Source organism: Melozone crissalis, unplaced genomic scaffold, assembly GCF_028551555.1.
Source record: "Melozone crissalis strain CALT ecotype California unplaced genomic scaffold, PUWL_Pcris_2 ptg000007l_1, whole genome shotgun sequence".
Lineage (NCBI taxonomy): Eukaryota > Metazoa > Chordata > Aves > Passeriformes > Passerellidae > Melozone > Melozone crissalis.
The window spans coordinates 18,394,432-18,421,103 of record NW_026535785.1 but is presented as its reverse complement, the minus strand read 5'-3'; the positions used below and the strand labels follow the sequence as shown (position 1 = coordinate 18,421,103).

The window sequence follows — 26,672 nt, the reverse complement described above, 5'->3', positions numbered from 1 at the left end:
CGGCGGCGTCACGAGGGGGAGGCGGAGCCGCGCAGCGCCGGCACCTCCCGGCACCGGGAGCGCTCTGCGATGGAGCGGCGCCCTGCCCCGCCGGGACGGGAGCGGCGCCGGCACCCTGCACCGCCGGGACCCCGCCGGCGGGACGGGAGCGGCGGCATCGCCCGGAGCCCCTCAGTGGCTTTGGGGTGTGGCGCGGTGCTGTGCCCCCTCTCGGTGCCCGCTCTGAGGGAGGACAGGCGGCGGTCGCAGCCGGTCCGGGCGCACGGGTCCCTCCAGCTCAGCCGTGTTTGGCTGGAAAAGCCCCAGCTCCAGCGGAGCTGCCGTGTGCGGCTCCACATCATCGCTCTGAAACGCTGACTGGTATCTTTAGAAATTAACCACGGCACGTAATGTCAAACTGCCGGTGGTCAGCAGCCATTCCCTTGAGTCATCGAGTGCACCAGATCAGCCCCCCTCAGACTCAGGGCTGGGAAAAGGGCAGCAACGACTCTGACAAACAGATTTCATCTAAATCAAGGTGTAAAGCGGACTCCACCCTGAATCAGAATGAACGGAGTTGCGAATTTCATTGTACACTTAAGCAAATACATGGCAAAATTTGCCTAACCACGTTGTCTTACGCGCTGATCAAGATGAATTTGCACAGAATCAGGGCAGAAGTCTGGGCGTTCAAACCTTCCCTCACAGAGTTCATCCCTGAAGGCTTCAGGAATCTCTGAACCTCCTTGGGATGTCCTGTATCGAGAGAGAAACGTTTCCTGAATGTATTTTGTACAAAGACCACTATTCACCAGTAGGACCCAAGGGTTCAAAATTTGGATTTTATTTCCACTGTTATCCCCTCTCCCCCCCAAAAAAAAACCAAAAGCAAACGCTTCAATTTGCACTGACGATTCTATCAGTCCACAACTTTTCAAAGGATCACCAGTTTCTCTGAAATCCTTGAAAATAAATCAAAACACAGTCTTCAGCTATCCCTTCCCTTAACAGGTAAGACTTTTGTGAATTCTCCATCCCAGCGTTTCTCTTCATTTGTTTACATGGAACTGGTTTCTTCCACAGTGAAACTGCTGGAGTTTCACGTGGCTCCAGGTTTCCATGGGGAATATTGACACGGTTCCATGCAAATAGGGATTTCCCTGTGTCATTCAGGTCTCTAATTCACTTAGGAACAATAAAGTAAAAGCCACGGACACTCTACGTGCATTGTCTTTTCTCATCATTACGGAACACTTAGCTAGAACATACAGCGGCAATGAGTTGTTAGCATACCTCCTGTTTCTCTTTGTTTAGGAAAGAATTGTTCCTGAATACTCGATACTGTGTGACTTTGACTTAACACACGGCTTAAATAAACCTTTTTTGCACAATGCTAACGGAAAATCTTTTGAGTGCTTTGTCTGATCAGTTCAAAGAGTTGAGGTAATCAAATACTGAAGCTTTTTTCCGTTAAGGCTTTTCTCAGATTAGAATTACTTTTGCATCCCGGTGGTATTTCCTTCTCCATGGTAAACTTTCTCGCTTTCTCGTTTACAATTACTAAACCAGGTGACAATTGCTATTTGTAGCTGTTACATAAGACAATCATTCCAGTGTCTTTTTTTTTAATTGCAAGGAAACTAAAATATAAGTAGAACTGACTAGCTTACGTTTCAAATAATTTTTTTTGCAGAAATTTGTCTGGTAAAAAAAAAAAAAAAAAAAAAAGCACCTGCATTTTTGAATGAAAGTTCACATATTTGCCAGTGGATGTAAGGCCGAAATTGAGCCGTAAAGCCAGAGGTGGCCTTTAGACTTTTGTTTGCCAATACATAGTTTTCAACATCTGGTTCTGTATTGGTTCATCGAGAAGATCAGGCATGGAAGTGTCTTGTTATGTCTTTTGTTGTATTATTTAAGACCACTTCTTCAAATATATTTGTTAATTAGTTTTAAGTCATGCAAGTCACGGGAACTTCAGGCTAAAATTTGTATAATCGATATATAAAAGAAAAAAAGCAAAAACTCGATTAATTTAAAGGGTTTTAAAAATCACAATAAAAAGAAAAACAAAAATCATAAGCACAGGAAATATAAAAATCCCATATTTCTACAAACAATAAGACAAACTCATCTCTGCCTTACCTTGCATTCAGTGTTTCACTGAATATTCACCCTGCTAACTCAGGGCTGTGGTATCAGTTGACAAAACAGTCACCTGAAGGTCAGCCCCTGAGGCATTGCCTTAGCTTCTGCAAAGTGCTAATTTTCTTTATTTAAAGGACTGCAAAATAAAGAGATAACACTTATTGTCCTTAAATACCCAGACTTTTATCTGTCCATCTCGGTTAAAGGCAAGGCATTAGCTGGGGAAAGTGGCGATGATTTTGCACATGTTTGGTCTTAGTTTCCACGTAAACTGCAGTGTCTTGTTTCCACTGTGATTTCACAGCAGAACAGGCAAAGCATATTAGTTATTTAATAATAAAAGGGATTTCAGTGAAGATAATGCTGCAGTTAATACGTGCAGTCAATACCTCTAAGGGGAAGAAGCAGCAGTGGAGCACTGCACCTGCAGCAATCATATCGTGCTGATCCAGAGTCCTGACACTGAGTTTGTGTACCATTTTCAGATCATTTTATTGTTCCTCAGTACATTTCTTGGTAAGGAAATCTTCTACTCCATCCTGTAAATTTGTAACAGTCTCAAAGCAGAGTTACATCACTGCTGCTACTGTGCCTCGTGCCCTATTTTTGCAATTTGTAACTTTTTTTTCCTCCCCACAAATACTATTTGGAAAGAGAATGGAAAAAATAATGGACCTATGATCATGTTTCCCTACTCCTCACCTAGTACTTGCTTACAGTAGGCAGACATTTGCTCATTAAGAACTGCAATCTTCAGAAATAAAGGATGATACTAACTCAACTAAATCACTGCACTGGAATTTATTGACATTAAAGCTGTCAAGATTACTGAGAAAATCTTTCGGATGAGAATCTAAGTTTAATATTCAAAGCCAACAACAATAGGAACAGAAATGTGCAGCCATGTGTCAGGTTCAGAATTCAAAAACCTGCCTTGAGAAGCAGCAGGAGTTGATGAATACTTCTCCCTTCATACATAAGGGAGAAGCATAATGAGCTTTTGCTGGTAAGCCTGGGGGGTCTCTCTGGGACAAAAGATGTCTGGTGACCTGCTACCACCATATAGCAGAAGGTCTGTAAAATCAGAGATAAGAAACATTGTCTCTCCAGAGAGCAGCCAGATTGCTGTCTTGGCTGTGGAATGATACATAACCGGTACCCCAGCAGGAGATGAATTCCCAAACTGGGACTATTTCCTAGTGGCCAAATACAAGACTATTGATGGGGTTTCTTATATTCACATATTTTTTCATATGATGGAGCAGGAGAAGAAGAGGATTAAGAGAATTAGTGGAGTGATACAAACATGAGAAATATATACATATATATCATATGTATGTGTCTGCGAGAAGGGTGTTCAGATTCTGCTCCCAGTTCTCATCCCTCTTACCTTTACTATTGTGGGACAAAACACGGGATAACTCAGGGTCTGCCATTCCGTGCCTGTTTCAGCATGGTCATTGTCTACACCAGCTGGCTGCTTTACCTGAAAATGCACAAAGCCACTTAGCACCTAGTTCTGCAAAGAACCAGGAGATGATGAGTTCTTCTGGAAAGAACTGAGAGAGATGATGCAGAGATAAGAACCAATTCTTTCAGATTTAACACTTCAAGCAGAACCGTTTTGCCAATTGTCAGGGCAACTTGAAGGACACAGAGACCAATGGAGAGAATGGTCTCATTTTACTATGAACAGGAAGGCAATGCAAAAGTAAAATGATACATTTAATAAAACAATAAGCTTACAAGTCAGCTTTAACAACAAGCAAAAATAAGCAAGTAACGCACCTAATCATTACTATACAAGAAAGAGAATAGTAGAAAGATAGATCACCAAGTGCCTAAATACTTTACCATCATCCAGAATCCACAGTTGCAATTGCTGCTGAGCCCTATTTCGCAGAGAGGACCTGGAGAACTCTTCCTGTCAGTTGGGAAAATCCTACCTGGTGCATCCACCCATGGGTGAGGCTTCCAAATTCGCCCTGAAAGGGAGTCCAGTTTTTATCGGCCCAAATCAGCCAGTCCTTTGACCTGTGTATATTTTTAGCACAGAAACACCTGGATCTGATGGCACACTGGGCCCAGGCCTCGGTTGGGTGGGTTTTCCCTGAAATATCATACAAACCAAGCTCTATTAATATCAGTTGGGAAAGTTTCTTAAAATTATACGTTTCTTGCAGATAACTACACAAGATTATGGGCAAGTTTCCAAAGCAGCCTGTTTGGTGTTCAACAGCTGGCATAAGTGTGTTGGTCATCTATTTGTAGGTAAGTAATGCTGATGGTGTTGGTCACATAGTGCTCAGGATTGTAAATCAGCCCTGGCTTATGCCTGCTGCTCAGGGCTCAGCACATACTGATATTCTTTAGGTGCAAATTCTTGAGCATTTGATGATTTCTTACAGATAGTGCATGTCCAGTGCACCAGGTCACAGAACTGACTCCCTTTAAGTATTAAATGTCAAGCAAACATCTGTATCTATACAACATAATGCATTTTCTGAATGCATTAATCTGTATTTCTAGCCTCAATCTTTACAATGCAGCAGCCAAGCCTTCTGACTCAGGCAGTAATCATGAGGAAGTTTGTGGTATGAACCCAACTCTATTTAAGAATCCTAACAGCAGTCAAAAAGCTACTGGAGACAAGATGATGAGAAGAGCAGGGACATGGGGTTTTTTTGAGCATAAATCAGGTTTTGGAATGTTCTAAGCTGCAATTTACATTCCAGGGTCAGAGAGCACTCCTACTCAGTCATTACACAGCTGAGCACTTCTGAGACCATACAATCAATATGTGCCTTTTGCAAAAAAACCATGTTCACTATATGCACACAAAACCTAGAGTGACTTAGTGAAGAAACACTCAATCAGTCCTAGTGCAGTGATGATGAAATACCCTTTATTCGAGCCAGGGGAAGGCACAGTCTGGTCTGGCAGCTGTGAGGGTGCTGGTGACAAACCCCAGACACTGACAGGGAGGAATCCTGGTGTCTTGGACTCCTGCTTTTACTGTACAAACTTACTAGATGTGCTGGCTTTGTTTTATTCAAAGAATCCACCAGCAACAAATAAAGGCTGCATTTTGCCACCAGCATATGTTAGGAAGTGTCTTTGGTGTTGTATCATGCAGAAATCTCTGCAAATTTGTGTTTTACACATAGCCATGATAATCATCCTTGTTAACTGAATCTTTGGCCTAACTACAAGCTCTTAGGACTTTATTTGGAGTAATAGCTGTAGCATTTCAATGAGTTCAGTTTTCAGTAAAGCCAGAGACAGCCGGGCAAACTCCAAACAGGGTTACATTGATGTTGTTTTAATTGGCAGATTGTATCAGCACAGCCTGCCTGGCAAATTACTCACTTATCTTAAACTAGTTTCTATGTGTTGCATTGGAGTTTTCTACTGATTTGCAAGATTTGAATTTTAAAACCCTTTTTGTCAGATAAGTACCTTTTCTATTAGCATAAAATTTAAAACTTTTTTACACACTCAGATCAGAAATTGAAGCAAGTTTCCTACTTTCACCTATTCATATTTAATACATATTTTTATACATTCATCCAGTATTTACAATTATTGGGAGAAAAATAGTGAGGTGAGAGCAAGCAAAATCACAACAAACAAAATTCTGCTGCTTTTAACACAGCAAATCTTTGGAGCCCAATTTCTGAGTTGCTGACTCTAATATTCTTCCTTAAAAACATGCAGTAGACACACAGTTTAACCAGCCTCCTTTTGGAGACCCCAATATTCGCAAAGAACCATTTCCATTAATGATATAATTCTAAGGATATTTTTTCCTTTGATAAAAAAAGTTCTCTCCAAATTTTTTTGCCTGACAAAACTACACCATAATTTAAAGAAAGCTAAAAAAAGAGAAATAAGGCTGGGGGAGGTGGGGAGGAAGGTAAGTTAGGCAAGACCGATAGAAGTATTGCATCTTTCAATGCTAAATGTGCAGGAAGCTCTGTAGGTAAGGCATGGCTAGGAATAGGAGCCAGTATTGGCAAATTCCAATATTTGAAATTGGCAAGCTCTGTGGGTTAGGCACAGCTAGGAATGGGAACCAATATTGGCAAATTCCAGTATTTGGAATTGGCAAACTCTGTAGGTTAGGCATGGCTTGGAATAGAAACCAATATTGGCAAACTCCAATAGTTGTGTCCAATAACATTTGCGAAACCAGTTACACAAGGGAGTGTTTCAGACAGGTGGTCTGTGCAGCACGAATCACTGCAGACCTCCTCAATGCTGAGGTTGGTCCCACAGCAGTTTCCTGGAGCAGGGCGAACCCTGCCTTTCACTGAGGTACCGCTGTCGTTTTTAATGGCCTGGGCTCCGGGACCTGTCCCAGCCTTTACACAGATCAGGGTGCGGGCGGCGGGGACCCCACAGGGGCCAGGGAGAGAGATCAGTGCTGCGAACTGTGGGTCGATACCCACCCCAAAGCACTCAGTGCTAAGGGGCCGGGGCACGGTGATGCTCCTCGCTGCGGGCGGCATTCCCGGGGCTGGGAGCGCCCCTCTCCGAGAACAAGCCGCTCTGAGGGGCGGCCACCAGCGGGGCTGGGAGTGCCCCCATCGGGGGAAGGAGCCGCTCTGAGGGGCGGCCACCCGCGGGGCTGGGAGCGCCCCTCTCGGGGAAACGAGCCGCTCTGAGGGGCCGCCATCCCCGGGGCTGGGAGTGCCCCCATCGGGGGAACGAGCCGCTCTGAGGGGCAGCCACCCGCGGGGAGCCTCGCCTCTCCGAGGCGGTGCCCGGGGAAAGCTGGTGGCGGCCCCACGGTGCCGGGAGCGGCCGCTCCGGGTGGCCACCCCCAGGGGCTGTGGCCAGGCTCGGCGGCGCGGGAGGCGTGGGGAAGCTCCAGGAGGCGAGCCGTGCCTTCGAGGCGGCCAGCCGGGCTCCGGCACGCTCCAGCGGAGAATGGCCGGAGGGCCGGGGAAGAGCGAGCCGAGCCGCCACCGCGCTGCAGGGTACAGCTCTCAGTCAGCCACAGCCACCGCCCTTCTCCGCACGAGGGGCACGTCAGCCACCCCACCGGGCATCTCTTCTACGGGACGAGACCCGGGGGTCGCTGCAAGGAGCTCCGCTGGACCACTGGGCGGCGGAGGAGCAGCGCCGTGGGGCGGGGCAGCTCCTCCCCGCCACCACCGGAGGTGGGGCCGGGCGGTGCCGTGGGGCAGCGCTGGCATTTCCGCAGGGTCGTGGTTTCGCACAGGAGAGCTCGTCTCGCAGCAGTGGCTGGCGGACGGACAGACAGACAGACAGACAGACAGACAGAGGGACGGCTGGTGAGCCCGCCCGAAGATGACAGACGCCCTGCTGCCCCGTCAGGCGGCGGAGCCGGCGGGGGACGGCTACTTTCGGAAGGTGGGAGGCTCGCTGGCCAGCCCGGGGCGGGTGGGTTGCGTGCACAGTGGGCTGTGTGCCCGGGGCAGCGCCTCCCGTGGGCGGCTCGGCGCTGGGGTCCCCTCTCCGCCGCTCTGGGTTTGCTTTCTCCCGGCGGAGCGCTGTGGGCTCCGTCATATGGCAGCCCATTATCGTGGGGAGCAGCCTTCAGGGAGGCGGGATGGGGACCTGGCCCTGAGGGAGCGCGGCCGCTCGGATCCCGCAGCCCTCCCCTGCTTCTGAGCTGGGCGTCTCCCTGAAGGACTGAGCCCTCGTAGCTGCCCAAAATGAGTCAAATTGTACTTATCCGCCGTCTTTTTGCTGTCTTTGTTTATTTCACCCCCCTGCTCTCCTCCCCGGTTTCGCTGCGTCTCCTGGCGCGCTTTCTAGTAAATTGCCGTATGTACCTGTAAGAAAGTTTACTGGAGTAAGGTAACGAAGTTAACAGATTCATTAGGAAGTTCCTAATGAACATCTGCCCTAATTACTTTTTCAGACTGACTGGGCGGCTTATGCCATAACCTGCACCTGAGTTCTTTCTGCACAACAGTAATTAGAGTTAAGTATCGCCTGTAACGCAGCCCTGTGGGGTTCTGTGAACTTCACTGGACGTAAAGGGCAGGCAGTAAGTGCCGTTTTCAGAGAGCTCTGCTTCGGCCTTCCCTCGCTGTTTTTAAGTTCTCAGCAGCTGTAAATCCCGTCCATAGGTCCATGGGGGTTTTGGTGTAGATTCCGGATCCAAGACCATGAATTGCCTAGTCTATGGAGGGGGTAAAAAAATACTGCAGACATCAGGTTGTTGCTGCTCGCCTTTGCGCAGAAATAGCCCCATTGCGCACTTAGCAACCACCTGGATTACCTGGCAAGGACGCCCATAGGCTTGGCTTTGTTGCCGTATTTACAGGCTGTTAGATTTTTTTTGCCACAGTATTTGTCAAATTCATGAACATTGCCCTTTAGCAGAGGAACTGTTTTTAGCTGAAAAGAGCCGAGCTTTACCTGTGCCAGCCATGCAGCAAGGAATCACTACCACCTTGTAAATAACTAGAGAGACTGAAACAAAACTTGGACCAAATGTTGTCTGGCTTCCTCATTTGAGTAATCCTATTATAATATTTGGTCAATAAATCACTTTTTTCTTAGTATTTAGCAGAACTTTCAATCTTTAGCAGTCTTTCCCAGTCATACCATGTGGCCAAGTTGTAATTGCTTAGTTTTCATAGCTATGTTTTCTACTCTGTAGGAAACTCATAGGCTGCCTTGAGGCATGTTAGTGAAAAAGTTGATTTTTCATGAACTAAGTTACTGATAAGGACTAACTGAGGTTTAGTAGCCAAGTTGTGCCTCAGGTCATAAGAGTAGTAGATCTACACTCAGACTTGCTAAAAGACTTAGTTTTAAATTAAGTTGTTTTATGTTGCAGTTATGGTCGCTGAAACAGTATTAGATCAGTGTAAAGCCTATTGGATAGGAATGAAGTTTTTCTCATATATGAAAATAGTGTAAGATCAATTTAATACCTAATCAGGAGCATCTCTCCTGTTACTTAGTGCTTTAAGACATAAGTAAAGAAAAAGTGGGGATCTGATAAAATCTGAATGAGCCACATGCTTGCCTCTGTTCCCTCAGATCTTGGAAAGGTTCTGCCAGCTCCTAAGTGTCTTTAATAAAGTTATGAACTTGAGATTAGGCTAGATGCTCAAAGCCTTTAGTCTCTAAAAGTAAGAAGGAAAATAGTATATCTTGTTATATGTTAGTTGAATGGTCTGAAAAATCAGAGCTTTAATTCTGATTTAGAAGTTCCAGGTGAAGGGGGAGGGAAAACAAAACACAAAAAAAATGGATCAAAACAATCCCTCTCCTGGAATCTTTAACCAGGTACAAGCTGTGAACCCGCGGAGATTGTTTAAATGTGGTATCTGCATGTCCCCGTGAACGGTAAACTTGGTGATTTCACGTGACTGAGATTAGTGACAGCTTTGGATGGGTGTCCTTGGGTCTTCCCCCCTTCCCCTCTGAAAACAACACCAACTATCTTGGTGTTGTTTTCTCCTTCCTTCCTAAATCACACTGTTTGTTTTCCTGAAAAGATCTGAGGGTTGGTTTATCACATTTGTTGGTGCAGAATCACATCACTTTCCAAGGGTAGTCCTTGTGTTTTTAGGTCAAAAGGTACTTCTTTAATTGACTTCTTTTGTTCTGTAAGCTGTGTAGCAGGGTGAAAACACTTGCTTTGCATCAGTCCTGCTCAAACGTGGCTTCCAAGCACTCTTACACAGTGAGCTTGCCTCCCATACTTTCTATGAATATTGTGCACAATGAAATTTTATAATTGAGAAAAATTGGGCAATTCTTACCATATCAAATTGGCTTTTATCAAAACTTTTGATAATTTATTTTGATGAATGGATTACTATGGGAATTGTGCTCAAAGTCTCTCTTGCTCTTTTATGTATTATACTTTTTGAAATTTTAAATACAGCATACCAGAAAGCAGCCCTCACTATGCCCAAGATGCAATATGTAAAACAACTTATTTAATTAACTTTTGCTTAGTGCCTTTTTTTTTTTTTTTTTTAATGTAGGGAGGGGGCCCCATAAAACTGTGACTGGCCAGAAATGGGGACACAGGTGCACAGTCATGGTTCCTGCTTTGACTTCTGGTGCCACACTAAAAAGTGACTCTGCCATGAGTCTGGGATGTGATGGGTGCCAGGAGCTGAAGTCCACTTGCACCCTTTCTCAGCTTTACCCTCCCCATTCCCTTCCAGTGATGTCAGAGCTGCTCCACATGGACCTTTTCCCTTTTCCCTGACCCTTTTTCCACTATCTCCTTTTTTCCTGTGGCAAAATTTATCATTTATATGTACAAAATCAAATTTTTCCTTAAACCTGTAAGATGCTTTGAGCTGGCTTAGTGCTGGTGTGTCTTTTGTTGGTGTTTTTTCTTTTTTAATCACCTAATTTTAAGGAAATTACCTGTGCAGCCACACAGGGTTCATACAACTCTATCACTGTTGCTCCATTCACTTCCTCTTATATTGCCCTTCCAAAACAACCTTCTTGAGCTCTTTGATATCTGCAACCAAACCCGTGAGAAGAATTTTACTTCTAAAAGCAAAACAGACAGCAACAAAAAATATCCTTTGTGGTGTCCTGAAGAGGGTATGGCAAAAGGGAGGAAGCACCTTGCTTTCCATCAAAGAGAAGATAGAGCTTCTGCCTGGAACTTTAATTTCTGGGCTGATAATGTAGCAGGAACTGGTTTTGCTGCTGTTGTGTTTATCTTGGCTTGTTTCAGTGTACACTGCCAGGGCACACTGTACCTGTTCTCCTGGGTGGTGTGAGAGCTCTTGGGCCATGAGCCTCATGTCTTGACCTACTCTGTGTGGAGTTTCACATTCCTGCACTGTTACTGACAGCAGTCCGTGAATCAGCCGTGCATGTCCCACACATCCATCCAAATTCTGCCCCCAGTCCTCCTTGTCTATGAAAATAATGACAAAACTAATGGTAACAGCAAAGAACAATTTGTTTTAGAAGCATTTAGACAGGAAGCATTTTTCAACAGACCAACAGTAATTAAAGCAGGTCATGTGCTGCTTTGCTCCCATTAGATGCTTCTCCCAACCATGGTGATTTTATACACCTGCCATGGTTCTATAGCTTGTTTGCCCTCTCAAATGTCTTCCTGGGTTTTTTTTAGTTATCTTTGAATTCTTATTAGTGAAACAGCCTTCTTTTTCAAGCAGTTATCCCCTTTTATTTAATTTTTTTTTTTTAAGAGTACACCACTCCAGTAAGCTTTTGCAGAGTAAATATCTCTGAGGCACATCAACATACAGAGCTCAGGGTATTTTTTAATATACTGCTCACCCAGCCATGCTTGTGTGATAACCTGTTAGTAGGGCTGTGCCTGCCTTATTTTTGTTTGTTTGTTTGGGGGTGGTTTTTGTTTTCCTTGCTTGGTTTTTTGGTGGGAGGAGCAGAGCAGGGAAGAGATACCCAGCAAGTTCTTTCTACTCTGTTTTTCCCACCCTGACTCACTGCTTTGTAACACCTTACACTGGCCATATTTTCAAAGTTGTCTCACTAGAAAGTTGCAATAAATGGTAAGAAGAAGCCACAGTTAGTTTTCCATGGTTAACATTTCTGCAGCTCTCTACCTTTGGCTGGCTCAACGTGAAACATCCCAGCTTCAGCTTGGCTGCTCTGGATAGCAGTCCACTGTGCTACACAGAGGACAGCTAGCTTAATAAATCTCTAGATTCTGATCAGTTGAACAAAGGTGCATAATTTTATTCTCTTTCTAAGCTTTGCTTTCATCTGTGAGGGTAGATCCCTATCACACAGACCCAGCTGGCTCAGAAAGAATGACTGTGTATTAGTCCCCTGTGTCAGGGAAGAAGACTAAAAGTAGGAGCAGGCAGCTCCATAAGTGAAGCACCAGACTGAAAATGATGATAAGGTATGGTAACTAGCTCATGAATCAGCACTTCCCTAATTAACTCTGTAGCCTTCCCCGCTTTTTGAGCTTTTTTCTGCAGGGCTTCCCCCCACCTGTTGTTAATGTATCAGTTTACCAACCTGCCACACCTGTCCTTCCACTGGGGTTTAGCTCACGGGGTTCTTTTTAAGTCATTAGTAGCCAGGCAACCATCAACATTAGCATTGCCACAGGAATATTTATTTGGCTATTTGTTCTCTTTCCACTTGTCTGGCAGGACAGAAACAACTTTGCAATGATTCATAACCCTTGTCATCCAAAGTCCACTCATTATATACAAATTCATAAAACCTAAAGCAGAAAGTAGGCCTTCATGTGAAACTAAGAATCATCTGAAACTTGGTTAGTCAAGAGACAGACATCTCTGATGAAATATGAATGGTAAATTTTGCTTAGTGAGTGTTGTGACAAGATGGAGTTCATGTAGGGAATACATATTTGGGGTCTAATACAATAATTATTTACTTAACTTTGTATTGATCTTTGGGTCAGGTGCTTAGAACTATAAAAAACTTAATTCATAGCACAAGTAGACCAGGCTCTGGAAGACCAGATCTTCCCAACCTCTTTATTAAAACAAAAAACAGCAACAACAAAACACTCAGATAAAACTTGTGCTTCTGAAGGATCGGCAGTTACAGCTAAATTTTCAAAACTGAACTAGTGGTAATCTGCACAGAAAGCCATTAATTATAGTACTGCAGGAAACTAAGGAAATGACAATTTAGCAAGACTTGCAGAAATACTGGTGTGAATATGCTGTTTGCTAGGATTGCTGCCAGAACCAAAGCAGATGTGTGCAGAGTTCCATCCATAGTTGTTATTTAAACATGCATGTTTAAGTACCTGGAGGATATGGCCATTTGTGTACACTGCTGGGCTTGACAAGCTGCACAGGCTGGAAAGGACTGTTCTCCTTTCAGCAAGGAGGCACACCCAGTTTCAACTCTGTGTCACCTTCAGACACTGTGGCTCATCTTTAAAAGTTCAAACCACTACTTTGTGAAGCATATTTATGTTAATGTCGAATACTTACTGCCATTACTCATTGTTTGGCAAACAGTCATGATTTTTGCATTTATCATGACTAGACTTCTGATGTGAACTATGTAGAAATGTTGTTTGGGAAAGGGATCTTCTGCATGGAGGAAGACAAAACTAAGCACTTGCTTGGACCTGTTTGCTAAAAAACTTTTTAGTATACAGAATTTGTGCTTTACACAAGGGAGTGTCTTTCCCAGACTGCATTTCTTGAGGGTTTTTTTCAGATATTGGTTATTTTCATTGTTCTCTACATAGACTTCTACCTTTGTCAGATTAAGCTCTTTTTTGACTTAGAGATGAGGTAACTGAGAGGCATTTTAAAAACTTCTATTTTCAGTCTCATGTGAAGGGTGAGACAGTCCAGATGTTACAATTCACACCACCACAATCAGAAGTTATTTCTTAATTACAATACATTAGAAGCATTTCTTGGCTTATTTTTTGCTACACTATGCTGTAAATGCTTTAAAGGCAATCATCTAAAATTACTTCTCATGGGTCTTACTATAATGCATTTTTCATAGTTCAATTTCTCTAAGGTATCTAGTCTTAATCTTGCGACACTTGTTTCTTGTTCCATTTCTCTCTCAACCATGTCAGTCCTATTCTATGGCATTTCTGAGTCAGTGTTTCTTATCTCAAAGTCTGCATACGGATGCACACTATGTGAGCCTTCTGTCAGGCTTGGAGAATTTTCTAGAAATCCATTTCCCACACCACCCATCAGTTTTATGGCAGCTTGATTACAATTAAGAGTTTAAGCCTGCAAATGAACACAAACTAGCTGAATGTCTTCATCCCCTGTGCAGGAGATGTAAAGAGCAACATTTCCAAAAAATAAAATATTAATTCCTTATAGGCTTTGTGAAGTTAATGGGAGCCATATGCTCAAACAGGTGAGCATATCCTGAAAACAGACTCCTCTATCCATGCGAAGCCTCTGATCAAACCTGTCACACTTGCAGGCACACTGGAGGTTATACAGATACCTTGGTCTGTCAGGCCTAGGTTGGTTTCCTTCCTGTAGAGAATTGTGCCTGGGGACCTGGAATAGAGGGAAACTTCTCTTACACTTTCTCTTTGCAGAGAGTTTCAGATCGCTGCACTTTTGTACTCATTGTTCAGTGGGAGCTTGATCAAAATTTCATTAAAATGAAGAGATCACCTCTACAAGCTTCATGGGCTGTGGGAATCAGGCAGTTGATCTTCCTGAAAAATTTCTGAAGAAGTATTTGAATGGTGTCATCAAACTTGTTTGGCACACAGAATGGGCCAGGGAGTTCTGGGAGGAAGCTGCAGCTTTACAGAAAAAATTAAGGGCAAGGCAAGGATATAGTTTAGGAGGATGCTTGAAATAAGTGGTCAAGAAACAAGTTGGAAGGAAATGCCTGTGCACAAATATGGAGATAACATGTCTAAGATGAGAATTAAATACTCAAAATGAATGCAAGAGCAAGAGGAAATAATTGGTGAGGTTCAAATGAAAAATGGCATGGATAGAATGGAAGGAGAAAAAGCTTTGAATAGCAGTAGTAGAAAAGACCATACAACACAAAATGAAGGAAGAACAGCTTCATCCCAGAAAAAGAACCAGACTAAGAGCAGACAGCAGCTTGTGGCTACAAGACCATGTTATACACTAAAGTGTGCATTGCTTATGTCTTTATGTATAATTGTGTGTAAAGGAGCATGGAGTACGTGGTAGTTAAAGCACTGCTTCTAATCTGAGGTGAATGAATGAGTTTGCTGCATATGTGTGTTCCCTCCAGTAAAAAGTTCATCTTCTGTGTGTATTGTGGTTTGACACTGGCCAAACACCAGGCACCCATGAAAGTCTCATTTGCTCATCCTCTCTTGCTCTCAGCTGGGCAGAGGAGAGGGATTGAAAAAACATTAACCAAGGGCTTATGAGTTGAGATGAGGATTGGGAGAAAACACTTTAAGGGCAAAACAAGTTCAAATTTAAAGGCACAAAGTAAATTTATTATTAGCAGAGTCAGAGGAGGATAATGACAAGTAAAATAATCCTTTAAAACATCTTTTTTCCCTGCAGCCTCTCCCCGATTCCCACCAGCAGTGTAGGGAGACAGGGTGTGGGGTTTTGGTCAGTTCAGCACCTGAGATCTTCTGCTGTTCACTCAGGGACAGGAGTCTTTGTTGTGCTGTGCTGTGGGGTCCTTCCCGCAGGGAAAGAGTCCTCCCAGAACTGTTGTGGTGTGGGTTGCTCATCCACAGGGTGCACTTCTCTAAAGACTGGCTGCTCTAGCTTGGGAGCAAGGGCCCTCTCTCTATTCTGGTCTCTCACTGGATCACAGCTTCCTCTGGCACCCACCCACTCAGGCCTGAGTGCTTTTCCCATGAGCTCCAGTGGATCTCTGCATCCCCTGTGCACTTCATGTGTTACAGGGGGACAGTTTGTTTCACCATGGTCCTCACCACAGCTGCCAGAGGAGTTCAGCTCTGACACTTCCAACACCTCTTTTCTTCTTTCTTTCCCACTGACCTTGGTGTCACCACATCATTTTCCCTCACATGCCCTTGCTTCCTCCTCTTCTCTGACTAGAAGATAAACTGCTGCTTGTAGGTACCATTGACAAGAAATTCCACCAATTCAAAGATTCCTGCAGGATCCCATTGTTGTCATCTTACTGCAGGGGTTCCATACTGTTGTCCCCTTATCACAAAAGTTCCATACCCTCTTGGTGTTTCTCATGGGCATCTCCTCAGCACACTGACTCTTTCTCCTTCACAGAGCAGGCACTGAATCTAGTTCCCAACTCACTCAGCCACCCCCACTCTTTTATAGCACTCTTCTTCTCATTGCTTACAGCTGTGGCCTGTTAAAGTCAGGCCTGATCCTAATCTCTGATAATTGGCCCAGCTGCACCTCCTTAGGGGTAAGATTACTTTCCACACTAGTTTTATTTTCTTATATTCTATCCCACTACATTCTGCCGTGCTGAGAAGTTGATTTTGTCCAGGTTCCCTGTCAGAATTGCTCACCGTGTTTCTACTGCTGGCCTGGAGTGGCCAGGCAGGCAGGACCTGACTTGAGCTGCACTGAGATGGTGCCCACAGCACCTCACCATCCCTGGGGAAAACCCTGTGTGCACTGTTTTGATTTTCTTCCTAAATGTGGCATCTCAGAGGCATTGCCAGCCTCTCTGACTGAGTCAGCAGCGTGTCCACCTTCAGAGCCATCAGAGATTGGCTCTGTCAGACACGGTGGAAGCTTCTAGAAGCTTCTCACAGAAACCACTTCTGTGGCCCCCACTGCTAAACAACTGGGCTATGACATGATGTGTCAAGCTTGCTGTGAGAGCTTCCTCAATGAAGAGAGCTGTGGGCTTGTGCTGTGAGGGGTATTTCAATGCAGAAACATTTCAGTGCAGTAATTAAGTGCGGTGTGGTTTTTGAAGTAATTCAATGTGGTGTGGTTTTTACACAGCAAATGGTGCTTCTGAAGATGTTTGCACAAGCTCCCTGTCATTTGACCTATTTATTACAAGCTTTTCAAACTAGATATCTAGAATTAATATTATTGGGCTATGTGCCTTCTCAGTTGAACTAGAGGAATTGGTTTCATCAGCTCATTTCTCTGTTAAGTCAATTTGCTTTTACTTGACAACAAAAACAAGAACTGAACTTCATGATCAGAATGTCATGTTCTGTTTAAATACTCAGTTTTGTTTTGCTGGTATGTCACTGCTTTACCACTAATAATTAGAGCTTGTTAATAGATTTTTAAATGCTCTTATATGAAAATTAATTTTTTCTAGTCAAAGCTAAGAGGGAGTGGTCCAAAATAGTGCATAATTTAGTGGCTGGAGTAGTTGAAAGAAGACTTAGAGAGGTCTGAGCCTCTTTCTTGTGTAGCAGACAATACAGCAGGACTCTGATAAGCTTTGTAATGGTACCCAGTGAGGCCACTCAAAATTCTTCACTTAAGGGTAAGCCTTGAAAAAGTGATGTTATTTGCTTCAAAATTGTTAGTTAAGGCTGCAGGGATGTGCTGGCATACTCTTGAGTATTAAGATTCAAAAGCATTTGATACTTTTTAAAAAATGGGTGGCAGAAGCAAAGAATAAATTGTGTAAGGGAAATTTCTATTTTAAAAAGGTATTAAAATCGTGTTTCCCTTAAACAAAAAAGGACAAACATGCAGTGCTATTCATCTGTAGTAGTTTTAGCTTATCAGTGCTCAGAACACAATGGCTCAGCCCTGCTCAAACACAGGTTTCAGCAGTTTGAGTCTGGTACTTGTGTAAGGTATGCACACACACGGGAGCATTCTTGTGCATTCTGGATTTCACACTTCACTCTTTAAGAGCCTGATTTGATAAGAGTCTGACAGTGTAATCATTTTGCCCTGTTAAGCTCTATTTTGGTAAGTTTGAGGTGTGAAGAGAGAAGGAGGGGAAGGAGGAGTTGTAGTGAAGGTCTGAGCCACCAGAAGGAAAAATCAGGGATCCTAAAAGTGAGAGCAGATTTTTGAGCCCAAACTTTGAGCACCACAGTCTGTTTTGGACAGAGTTGTATTTCAAGGCTGCATATATCCCAGATTGGAGCTCTGATATTTTACAGGGGTTAAGCAGAAGCTTTGATAGGAGTTGCTGTCTTGCCAGATACTATTTTCATAAAATCCTACAAACTTTAGAACATTCTGTCAAATTTGGCTGTATTTGCAAAATATCTTGAAAATATTTTTAGGGGAGAAGAGACTGGCTCACATGTGTTCTTAAGGTTTAAAACAGATATTTTCTGTTTGAATTTTGATGTTAAAATGTACTGCGGTTATGGTCTCTTTTGGTTCTAATGACGAAGTTTGAGACAAGAAATACTGTTGTTAATGTCAGATCATCATTGCTGTCAAGGTAGCTAGTATGTATTCATACAGACCCTATGCCTTTAACATTGAATCTAAATGAAAGTTCATTTAAATTCAGTGTTACTTCCTCTGAAGTTTCTTCTAACAGCAACAACAAACTTATTTTCTTAATTCTAGGGATGTAATCCTCTTGCTGAGACTGGACGAAGCAAACTGCAAAATCAAAGAGCTGTTCTAAACCAACAGATCTTAAGAGCAGTGAGAATGAGAGCTGGTGCTGAAAATCTTCTAAGGTATATCTCATGGTTTCTTGGTTTTCTTGCCCAAGCAACAATTGTTTAATTTAATTTTGTAGAAGTCTCTTAGCTATTGTATTATGTCTTTTTTTCCCCCAAACATGCTGCATCTCTTAGTGTAGAATTATTTGTGAATCTCCCTGAATTTTTTTCAAGCTGCAGCTCTACAGAGCCATTATTTGCTTTCAAGTGCTCTTTCCAGTACTATATTGTTGTAAATAAACTGAATGTTAGACTTTCTTAGGTTGCTCTCTTTGTTCTGCTTTATTGCTAGTGATAATGGCAAGTGAACCTTGCTGAATATTGTAATGAGTCCCTTTTACTCTCAAATCAAATTAAGGTATTGCCTCTCTGCTGTTGGCTTTTTCCAAGATCCTTTAGTTCTGTGCTCCCAAGTAGAAAGGACCATCCATTGCCTTCTCTACTCCCTGTAATAATGTACAGGAGTAGCAGGGTAGCACACATCTAGTTTGAGCTGGGTTACCACCAGCTGCCTCCAAATTCTCCTGCAGTTAGAGGTGACTTCATCTATTACATTTTGTTAGATGTTTTCATATGTGGCTGTCCCCATAGGAATAGCCTGATGTTGACCCTGTGATTAACTCTTTGATAAACAGCCTGTAGATTTCCAATCTTGCACAGAAGAGCTGAAAATTATCCCAATTCTCATCTGCAGTAGTTTCCTGTAGCGTCTGTTTCTCTGCAACTGGAGCAACAATGGGTCTTCAAAAACAAAATCTAGTAAATATACTTAAAGAAGTGAAAATGCTTGGATAAATTAAATTTTCTTAAACTTGCCATTAATCAATGGGTTGCCTGTTGTCTGTTACCTGCTTTTATCTCCACTCCTGCAAGAGATGTGACAGGTTGGAAACTTAAATAGTTTTAGCCTCTGTGACTGGCTTAAATGTGCTTTGTTTTCTGGTAATTAATTTAAGGAGTGAGACTTAGAATTTTACTGCTTTTTGTATGGCTAGCAAAATTATTATACCTGTTTTTGAAGCAGAATGCTTCATTCAGTTAATGTTACTGCCTGTTGATTCAGGAGTGTTTGGGAAGGGCTAAAGAGATGAGTAATATCTAATGTGGAAACTGGTAGCATTTAACCCAGATATCCTAAAGTTCAGTTTCTGCTGCCAGTATTAACTGCTGAAATGATGAAGTTGCTATTTACAGGAGTGGGAACTAAATCTACCTAAGAGGAACAGATTTATGTTTAAGATTTTAGAAATCTAAAATGAATTGACACCTGTTGAACTATTAAAACTTGCTAGTTCTTTGAAAGAAACAATTTTATAAGTAACCTGACCACCAGACAGTTCACAGGATTAGTTGTGTCTACAGTCTCCTAAGGAAAAATGTAAACAAGCTTTATGTTTGCAGTTTCTATTTGAATTTCATCAAGTTCTAAAGGAAACAAACCAATTGCTGTCCACAAGAAGCTTCCTGAAGTAGAAACTGAGAAAAATCTGGAAATTCAGGTTTCTTTACTTTTGGCTGAAAGTAAGCACTAGGCTTGAAGCACATGATCCACATAGTGCAAAGACTTTGGTTTTTAGAGTTTCTGAAAGTCACTCTCTCCTTTTTATTGGAAATTAAAATTAAATTCAGTGTAGAGTTATGAATCTTGACAATATCACATTGCCCCTGTAGCTGTCTTTCACTGGTTGTTACTCAAAAGTATGTCTACAGCGTAAAAAACATGAAAAGGTCATCAAATTAAATTGACATGGATGTTCACAGCCATAGAGCAAATAGAGAAATCAGTTTGGATAGAATTTTGGGGTTTCTTACAAAGATATTAGAATCCCTCCTGGGGAGGATGGTAAGCCAGACCAGGCATGGAGCCTTAATACATCACAATTAAAGTGCTTGTGGCATCAGAACTTCCCATTTATCTGTGGGGTGCTGCCTTTATCAAGGAAGATCCACCCCACCATATGTTTGTATCCTGTTTGGTTTATCAAGGCAACAGAGGTTAACATTGCTTAATTTAAGCAATCCAAAGTATTGTCTAAAGTACAGCATAGAAAAATCACAGATAACTAATATATAATATGAAAAACAAAATTAGAATTTTAATCTTGGAATTATTAGTTCTTCATCAAGGTGCTCCATAAAACTGGAGAACTGCTCCAAGTGGAGCCTAGATTTATGAGATGGTTGTTCATAAATATTTATGAAGGTGAACTTTGTCTTGAAATAAAGGTAAATGCAAAATGCTGTAAATTTAAGCTTGTTCTTGTCTTCAGATTCAGCCTCTAATACAAAGGTACAGTATCTTAATCATGGATACCTTTTACCTTAACCTCATACTTGTGGATTTATAGATACAGGTGATTTAAGTATCTTGAATAGAGTAATATTGTAATGAAATTGTCAGTGTGGAGACTTAGATTAGAAATTGTGATATAAATACACAAATAAGTAATCACAAAGAAATGCTCAGGGGGTGTTAAATGCTAACATTCATTGTGCTTGTAGTTCAAAGTGTTGCCATTTAAATACATAAATGGTAAAGAAAACAAGCAAACAAAATCATACTTGCATCCAACAAAACCAAATTATAGAGAAAATTGTCTTGTATTAAAAAGATCTGGTTGAAAGATATTTCTTTCTGTAATAACTTCTGAGGGAAAGTTATTTTCTTTCATTCTTAAAATCAGAAGTCTCAAAAAATCTTTATAAGGTGGGAAGTCTCTGTTGAAGAATGTCTCCTGACTCCTCTCACCTCCACTCACCTATCTTCTACATAGGAAAAAAAAAATCACATAATCTGAAAATAGGACACTGATTCTGATTAAGATGTTTTAGTGTTGTTGATTAATGTATCTGAAAATAAATAATCTGAAACTCTTAATCATACATGGAAAATCTACATTATAGGATATTTTCTGTGGCTGCATGCTATTATCTGGAAACTATCCCAGGCACTCTCTTGACAGAAAAACCTAATAAATTCTGAAACATGAGATCTTGTATCATCTGTTAAGGAGATAAAAAGAAATCTTAAAAATGCTGAGAATGCTTGCATTGGAGGTTGAAGGGGGTCAGCCAGGCTTGCAGAAAACCTTTTCCTGAGCAATAAAACATTGATGTGTCTCTACAGAGCAACCACCAACAACAAAGTACGAGAGCAAGTACTGCTGGAACTCAGTTTTGTCAACTCAGACCTGCAGATCTTAAAGGAAGAATTGGAAGGACTTAATATCTCAGTAGAAGTTTATCAAAATGCAGAGTAAGTATAAAGCTAAGTTATTCAATTATTAACAGATCTTCTGTTTGCCCTTGAAAACAAAATTGTTTCTAGGTGAGTGTGAATGTTGGACAGTAATCGTGTGAAAGAGCAGAGCTTGATAGGAAGGGAACATACTTGGTGGTGGATTTGTTGACTAAGGGTTAGCCTGCATATTTGTCCTTCTCTTGGGAAATGTGTGTGCCACTACTCCTTGGATGTGAAGTTGCTTTGAGGAGAGGAGTATTGTGAGAATTGAAAGCTCTTGGGGCTGTACTGTAAGCAGTTGGCACTTGGCAGAATTCCCATTGGAATGGGAATTTGGCTCAGTGCATTCTGGAGTGAGCAAACTTAGCCATACAGTAAAATCTCTTCTCAAATGTGGTGCATTCAGCAGTCCCCTGGAGCTGGAGAACAGAAACACAGAGCTGATCTGATGTTTACAGCAGCCTGGGTAGTCTTGAATGTGTGATCTTCAGTGACAGAAAAACATACATTTCTTGGCTAAAGCAGAGGAATTTTTAGTAGATGAAGCTGGATTTTTTCCAAGATAGTTTTCTCCACTTTGAAGAGCACACTAATTTTTAAATTGCAATGGATTCCTCAAGGATAAACCTTCAAAGTTAAGGAGTATTTATTGCCTGCATGCTGAAATTATTTCTGAATCAGTTATATGTCTTGTTCCTCCTGAAACTAAGTATTTACTATTTGATCAACAGCTCAAGGTACAAATTGACATACTTCATGTGATGGGGGTATAATTTTGGGTCCCTCTTAGAACTGTTCTCACCTAGGTGTTAAACTTCCAGGTGGATTACAAGGAATTCTTAATGTAAAAGGATGAAGGGAGGTAACTTCCAGGGAGGTAACTTCCAACTGAATGCTGACTTGATGCAAAATACCTATGTTGTAGTTTTCTCAAACAGCAACTTGTGCTAAACTTCTTACCCTCCATCCCATGGCAAACTTTGAAGACTATTTGATGTGAAAATATTTTGGGGTTTTTCGGTCAGTCTTTTTTTGAGATTTGGGTTTCTTGTTCAAGATTTTACTGTTCTTCATAGATGCATGTGAGCACAGAGAGCAGGTACAGCTATGGAAATGACAGCAGGGCTCCACAAGAACTATTTCTTCTTCTAGCTAAAGATTATTAAAAATACTTGGATTCTCACTGAAGGCTGAGCAGAAGGCCAGGCCCCCAGGCAGGCAGAAGCCTTGAGGCTGGACAGCAATATGCTTGTTATTCTCTCCTGATCCTACTTTCCCAGTCTGTTTTGAATGGTGTTTTGCCTTTCTTATTCTTAAGCTCTAAATGCTTTTCATGTTTCATCAGCTAAAATACTCCCTGTAAGTGCTGTCCAGCCCTTAGCAGTAAGTAGCTATTAATAGTTGTTCTGCCTATTGTGCATGCAGTTGTTAACACAGGGTCACACCCATGGTTTGCTGCACTACCCTGTATTGTGTTATAACAATGTAAGGGTTGGCCCTCCCAGTGCTTGCACACATTTCTGCTTGATTGAGAAGGGTGATGGTGTTTCTTCTCAGTTCTGGAAATCCAGGATCACCTCCCTAATGTTCAATCCTCTCATGATTGACTCCATGGGTGTGGCACCTTAGCTGTGGAAAAAAAATTAAATTCACTTTCTTTGAATGACCAATGCTGATATCTACAGGGCATGTGGATGGCACTAGAAAGGATTAAATCATGAAGTTAGGATTTCTTTTCCATGTGTCTCACTTCCTTTCGAGGAAAAAGTCTTGATATAATCTGTGGGAAAAGTGTTGAGGTTTCTTCATTTGCACCACTTGAAATGGTGTTTTGGCTCTGTATCCTGCAAGTCCTTTTCAAGCTAGCAGAGCCACTTTCTGCATCATGAAGGACTCTTGCTCTGCTTAGGAAGCTGCATTCCTGCTGCCACTCTCTCAAGATGGAATTTTCACCAGTAAGAAAGCTGGTTTTGCTGACAAGGCCAAAAATGAGCGTGGCATTTTGTAGTTGGTAATGGACAATGGTTAGTCTGTCAAAAAGCTGTCTTCAGGAACAATGAAAATATTAGATGAACTTTATAATTGCTTGATCCTGATCTGTTCAATCTACACAACCAGCTATGTATCTGGAAGCAATTCTGACCTTTTTTAAAGTCAGCTCTCATCCTTGTTGCCCTGTGATATTCCAGAGGCTGACTTGTCTGGAGGTTAACACCCAGCATTGTCTAGAAATGAAGTAATTCTTGGGCTTGCTTCTCCAGGCCCTTTCTCTGTGAAAGCTGGTGCACTTTGGCCCTGCTTCTCCCTGTGCTCCCCACATAAATAACCACTACATACAAAACCATTGGAAACCTATAAAATACTGATTTTAACTGCTGATACTTACCATGGTTCTACTGTGGCAGATCTCCTTGCTGCTGTGGAGCTAAATTGCAGTGAGGCAGCCTTTGAGAGTCTCCTTTCCTTTGCCTGGAGGAAAAATAGGCTTAAATAATAGAGAAAAAAATCAAAATGCTGGCAAGTAGCTTTCTTCATTCTCCTCTTGAGAAGTACAGGCCACTAGGCAGGTTTTCTTGTGCAGGGAGGAGGTGTATACTCTTCTCTTTACTCCATCAATGTATGAACTTCCGGTCATCAAATAAAACAAAAAGTAATTATAACAGAAGCAGAAAAAAAAGTTGTGAATCTTTTTGCTTTTTTTTGACGTAGAGAGACTTTCAGTATTCCCTTGGTACCTCTTGGCCTGAAGGAAACCAAAGATGTAGACTTTACACTCCCCCTCAAGGTAAGTTTTACATGCACGTTTCAGATTGAATGGTTAACAGGAATAACTACCATTTCAGATTTGTTTAAAGAAACAGAAGTAATTCAGGTACAAATTATTTTTTATTTTGCCCTAAGATCAAGATCATGCTATGTTAAAAATTAACTACCATTGATTTGCATCATTGCTCCTACCTAATTAGGACAATAAGTCCAAAAATGTTATAAGAAATTACACTTTGAAGGCAGAGTTAAACCAAAGAATAAAAATTCCTTCCATGGTTTTGTTTCTAATAATGGTATTGATTACTGATTGTAAGTGTGAGAAGAAGTAGTAATGAAGGTTTTACTCAGCATAATGTGGTGATACACCAGTTTACACTAGGATAGCTCAGTTGGGAAGCAGTGTTGCACATTAACTCTGCTTGTTTGTTGTCTGATGTACTTTACTGTCTGTTTGAACCATCCTCTGTATTTTCTGTACTTCTGTGTATTGTGCAATACAGATTTTAATCTCACAGTAAACCAGCTTGTATCACTGTAGCATTTGTGTCTATTTTTACTTCTGTGGGTTAAATTCCATGGTCAGATCATGGTACCACTTCATGTCATTGCGGCTTTGTTATTTTAAGTGGAATTGCCCTAGTGGAGCTCACAAAAAGTTGTCAATCTCTTTCTGTTAACAAGTTTTTATGGTCACTTGATCCCCTTGTCATTTTAGATAACAGAGTTTGTTTGTCCCTTTCAAAACTACTGAGTGTTGTTGTTTTTAAACCAATTGGAGCTCATGTAGCAGATGTTTGGTTCCTTTACACCACAGTGAAATCTGTCTGACACCAAATCCTAATCCTGCTGTTTCACTGTAGTCTCATTGTTACATGTTCACTGAAAGGGAGTAGGCACTGGTCAAATCACAACTGAATCCATTTCCTACTCTTTGGAACTGTAGAAAAAACAGTTTAGGCTAATTTCAGATATTTCAATTTTTTGTCTTTTTCTCTCTTTTTAGGACTTTATTCAGGAACATTATAGCCAAGACAGTTCAGAGTATGAAGATGAAATAGCAGATCTCATGGATCTGAGACAAGTAAGTTCAACTATGGTATTCTAGGAGGTCTTTGAATACACAGTTATAAATAACATCAGTATGGAATCAAAATACAAAATTTTTACTTAGAACTTACTGTACTCCAGTTCACTTCATTTCTGAGACATGGTGCATGAATGGCCATTGTCCAATAGCTTTACAATCTGAGTGAAGAAAAAGTGAAGAAACAGATGAAATTGTGCAAAATTGATTGAGCTATTGATGTAGCTTTTTAAATTTTGTTATCCAAGACTGTTTTTTATTTTAAAGTATATTAAATTTAGCAAGGAGAGTGTTAAAGTGGATTAACCTGGCAAAATACTGTAGTAGAATGATGGGTATTTCTGAGTATTGTTTGTTTCCTGTGCTATGCTAGAAACAAAAGCCTTCTCTAACTTCCATAAAATACCTACAATCTTTATTTAATTAACTTTGAGACTTGCCAAACAGATTCTGTTTGCTTTTTTAAAGGTTGTGTGCTACTTGTGTGCAGCTGAAAAACGTTTGGCATGAATCCATATGGCTTTAAGCTTACTGTTCTCAGATTCCACACATTTCTATGATATGCAGAAGTCCAAAGGAAGCAGAGCTTTGTCCTTGGGGTTTCAGCATTCACCCTGTAACTCAATTTTAATCTGTTGTCTTTCAAGGCCTGCCGCACTCCTAGCAGAGATGAAGCTGGCATTGAGATGTTGATAAGCTATTTCCTGCAACTTGGTTATGTAGAAAACAGATTTTTCCCACCCACCAGGCACATTGGAGTTTTATTTACATGGTAAGTGTGGAGTTCATGTTTCTCTTTAGTACTTTTTTTCCCCCAGAACATTGGTTAATCATTAACTATCTTTATTCTGAAGTATGTCAGTCTGTGTCTCCTCTTGAATCCCTGCAGTGTGTGTTGTCAATTTTTTTCTTTTACTTTCATTTTTTTTAAGTTAAGACTAAACCTGCGTACAGTACACTCTTTGCATGCTTAGAGTGAAGCCATTGGCTAGATTATGATTTGGCTACAGGTTAGCACAAGGGAGAAAGAGAGGAAATAATCTTCATTTTGGACAGCTACAGATGTTTCCAAATTCTCAACCTAGATGTACAAAATGACGACATGGAGTGGGCTCAGACCTTAAGTCCTCTCCTTCAATTTGTTAAGAAGACCACTTGGGCCAGAAAAGAGAAAGGAACAACTTATTTTTTATAAGGGAGTATTTACTATATCTGTAAACAGAATTTGACTCTGAATTGAAAATTTTCATGATGAAAAAAAAATTACTACCATGTAGTCAAGAGGAACTGTTAAATTTCTGGGGAGAACTGCAAATAGAAGCTTTAAACACAAGCAGTAGAGGATCTGACCATGCCAGTTGATCTTTGGCAGCACCTAAGTAGATACTGCCCCAGTT

The 26,672-nt window shown here is 41.5% G+C and overlaps 1 protein-coding gene across 1 annotated transcript in view; it reads left to right on the top strand.

Moving 5' to 3' along the window:
• The first annotated feature begins 7,418 nt into the window (after positions 1-7,418).
• The window catches only part of RHPN2 (rhophilin Rho GTPase binding protein 2), a 31,139-nt gene continuing 11,885 nt past the window's right edge, over positions 7,419-26,672 (top strand). Inside the window, exons 1-6 of the mRNA XM_054296364.1 lie at positions 7,419-7,506; positions 18,081-18,196; positions 21,309-21,437; positions 24,132-24,207; positions 25,195-25,272; positions 25,923-26,047. Of these exons, the coding sequence (XP_054152339.1) occupies positions 7,444-7,506; positions 18,081-18,196; positions 21,309-21,437; positions 24,132-24,207; positions 25,195-25,272; positions 25,923-26,047 (587 nt within the window). The 5' untranslated portion in view covers positions 7,419-7,443. The remainder of the gene's footprint in view (positions 7,507-18,080; positions 18,197-21,308; positions 21,438-24,131; positions 24,208-25,194; positions 25,273-25,922; positions 26,048-26,672) is intronic.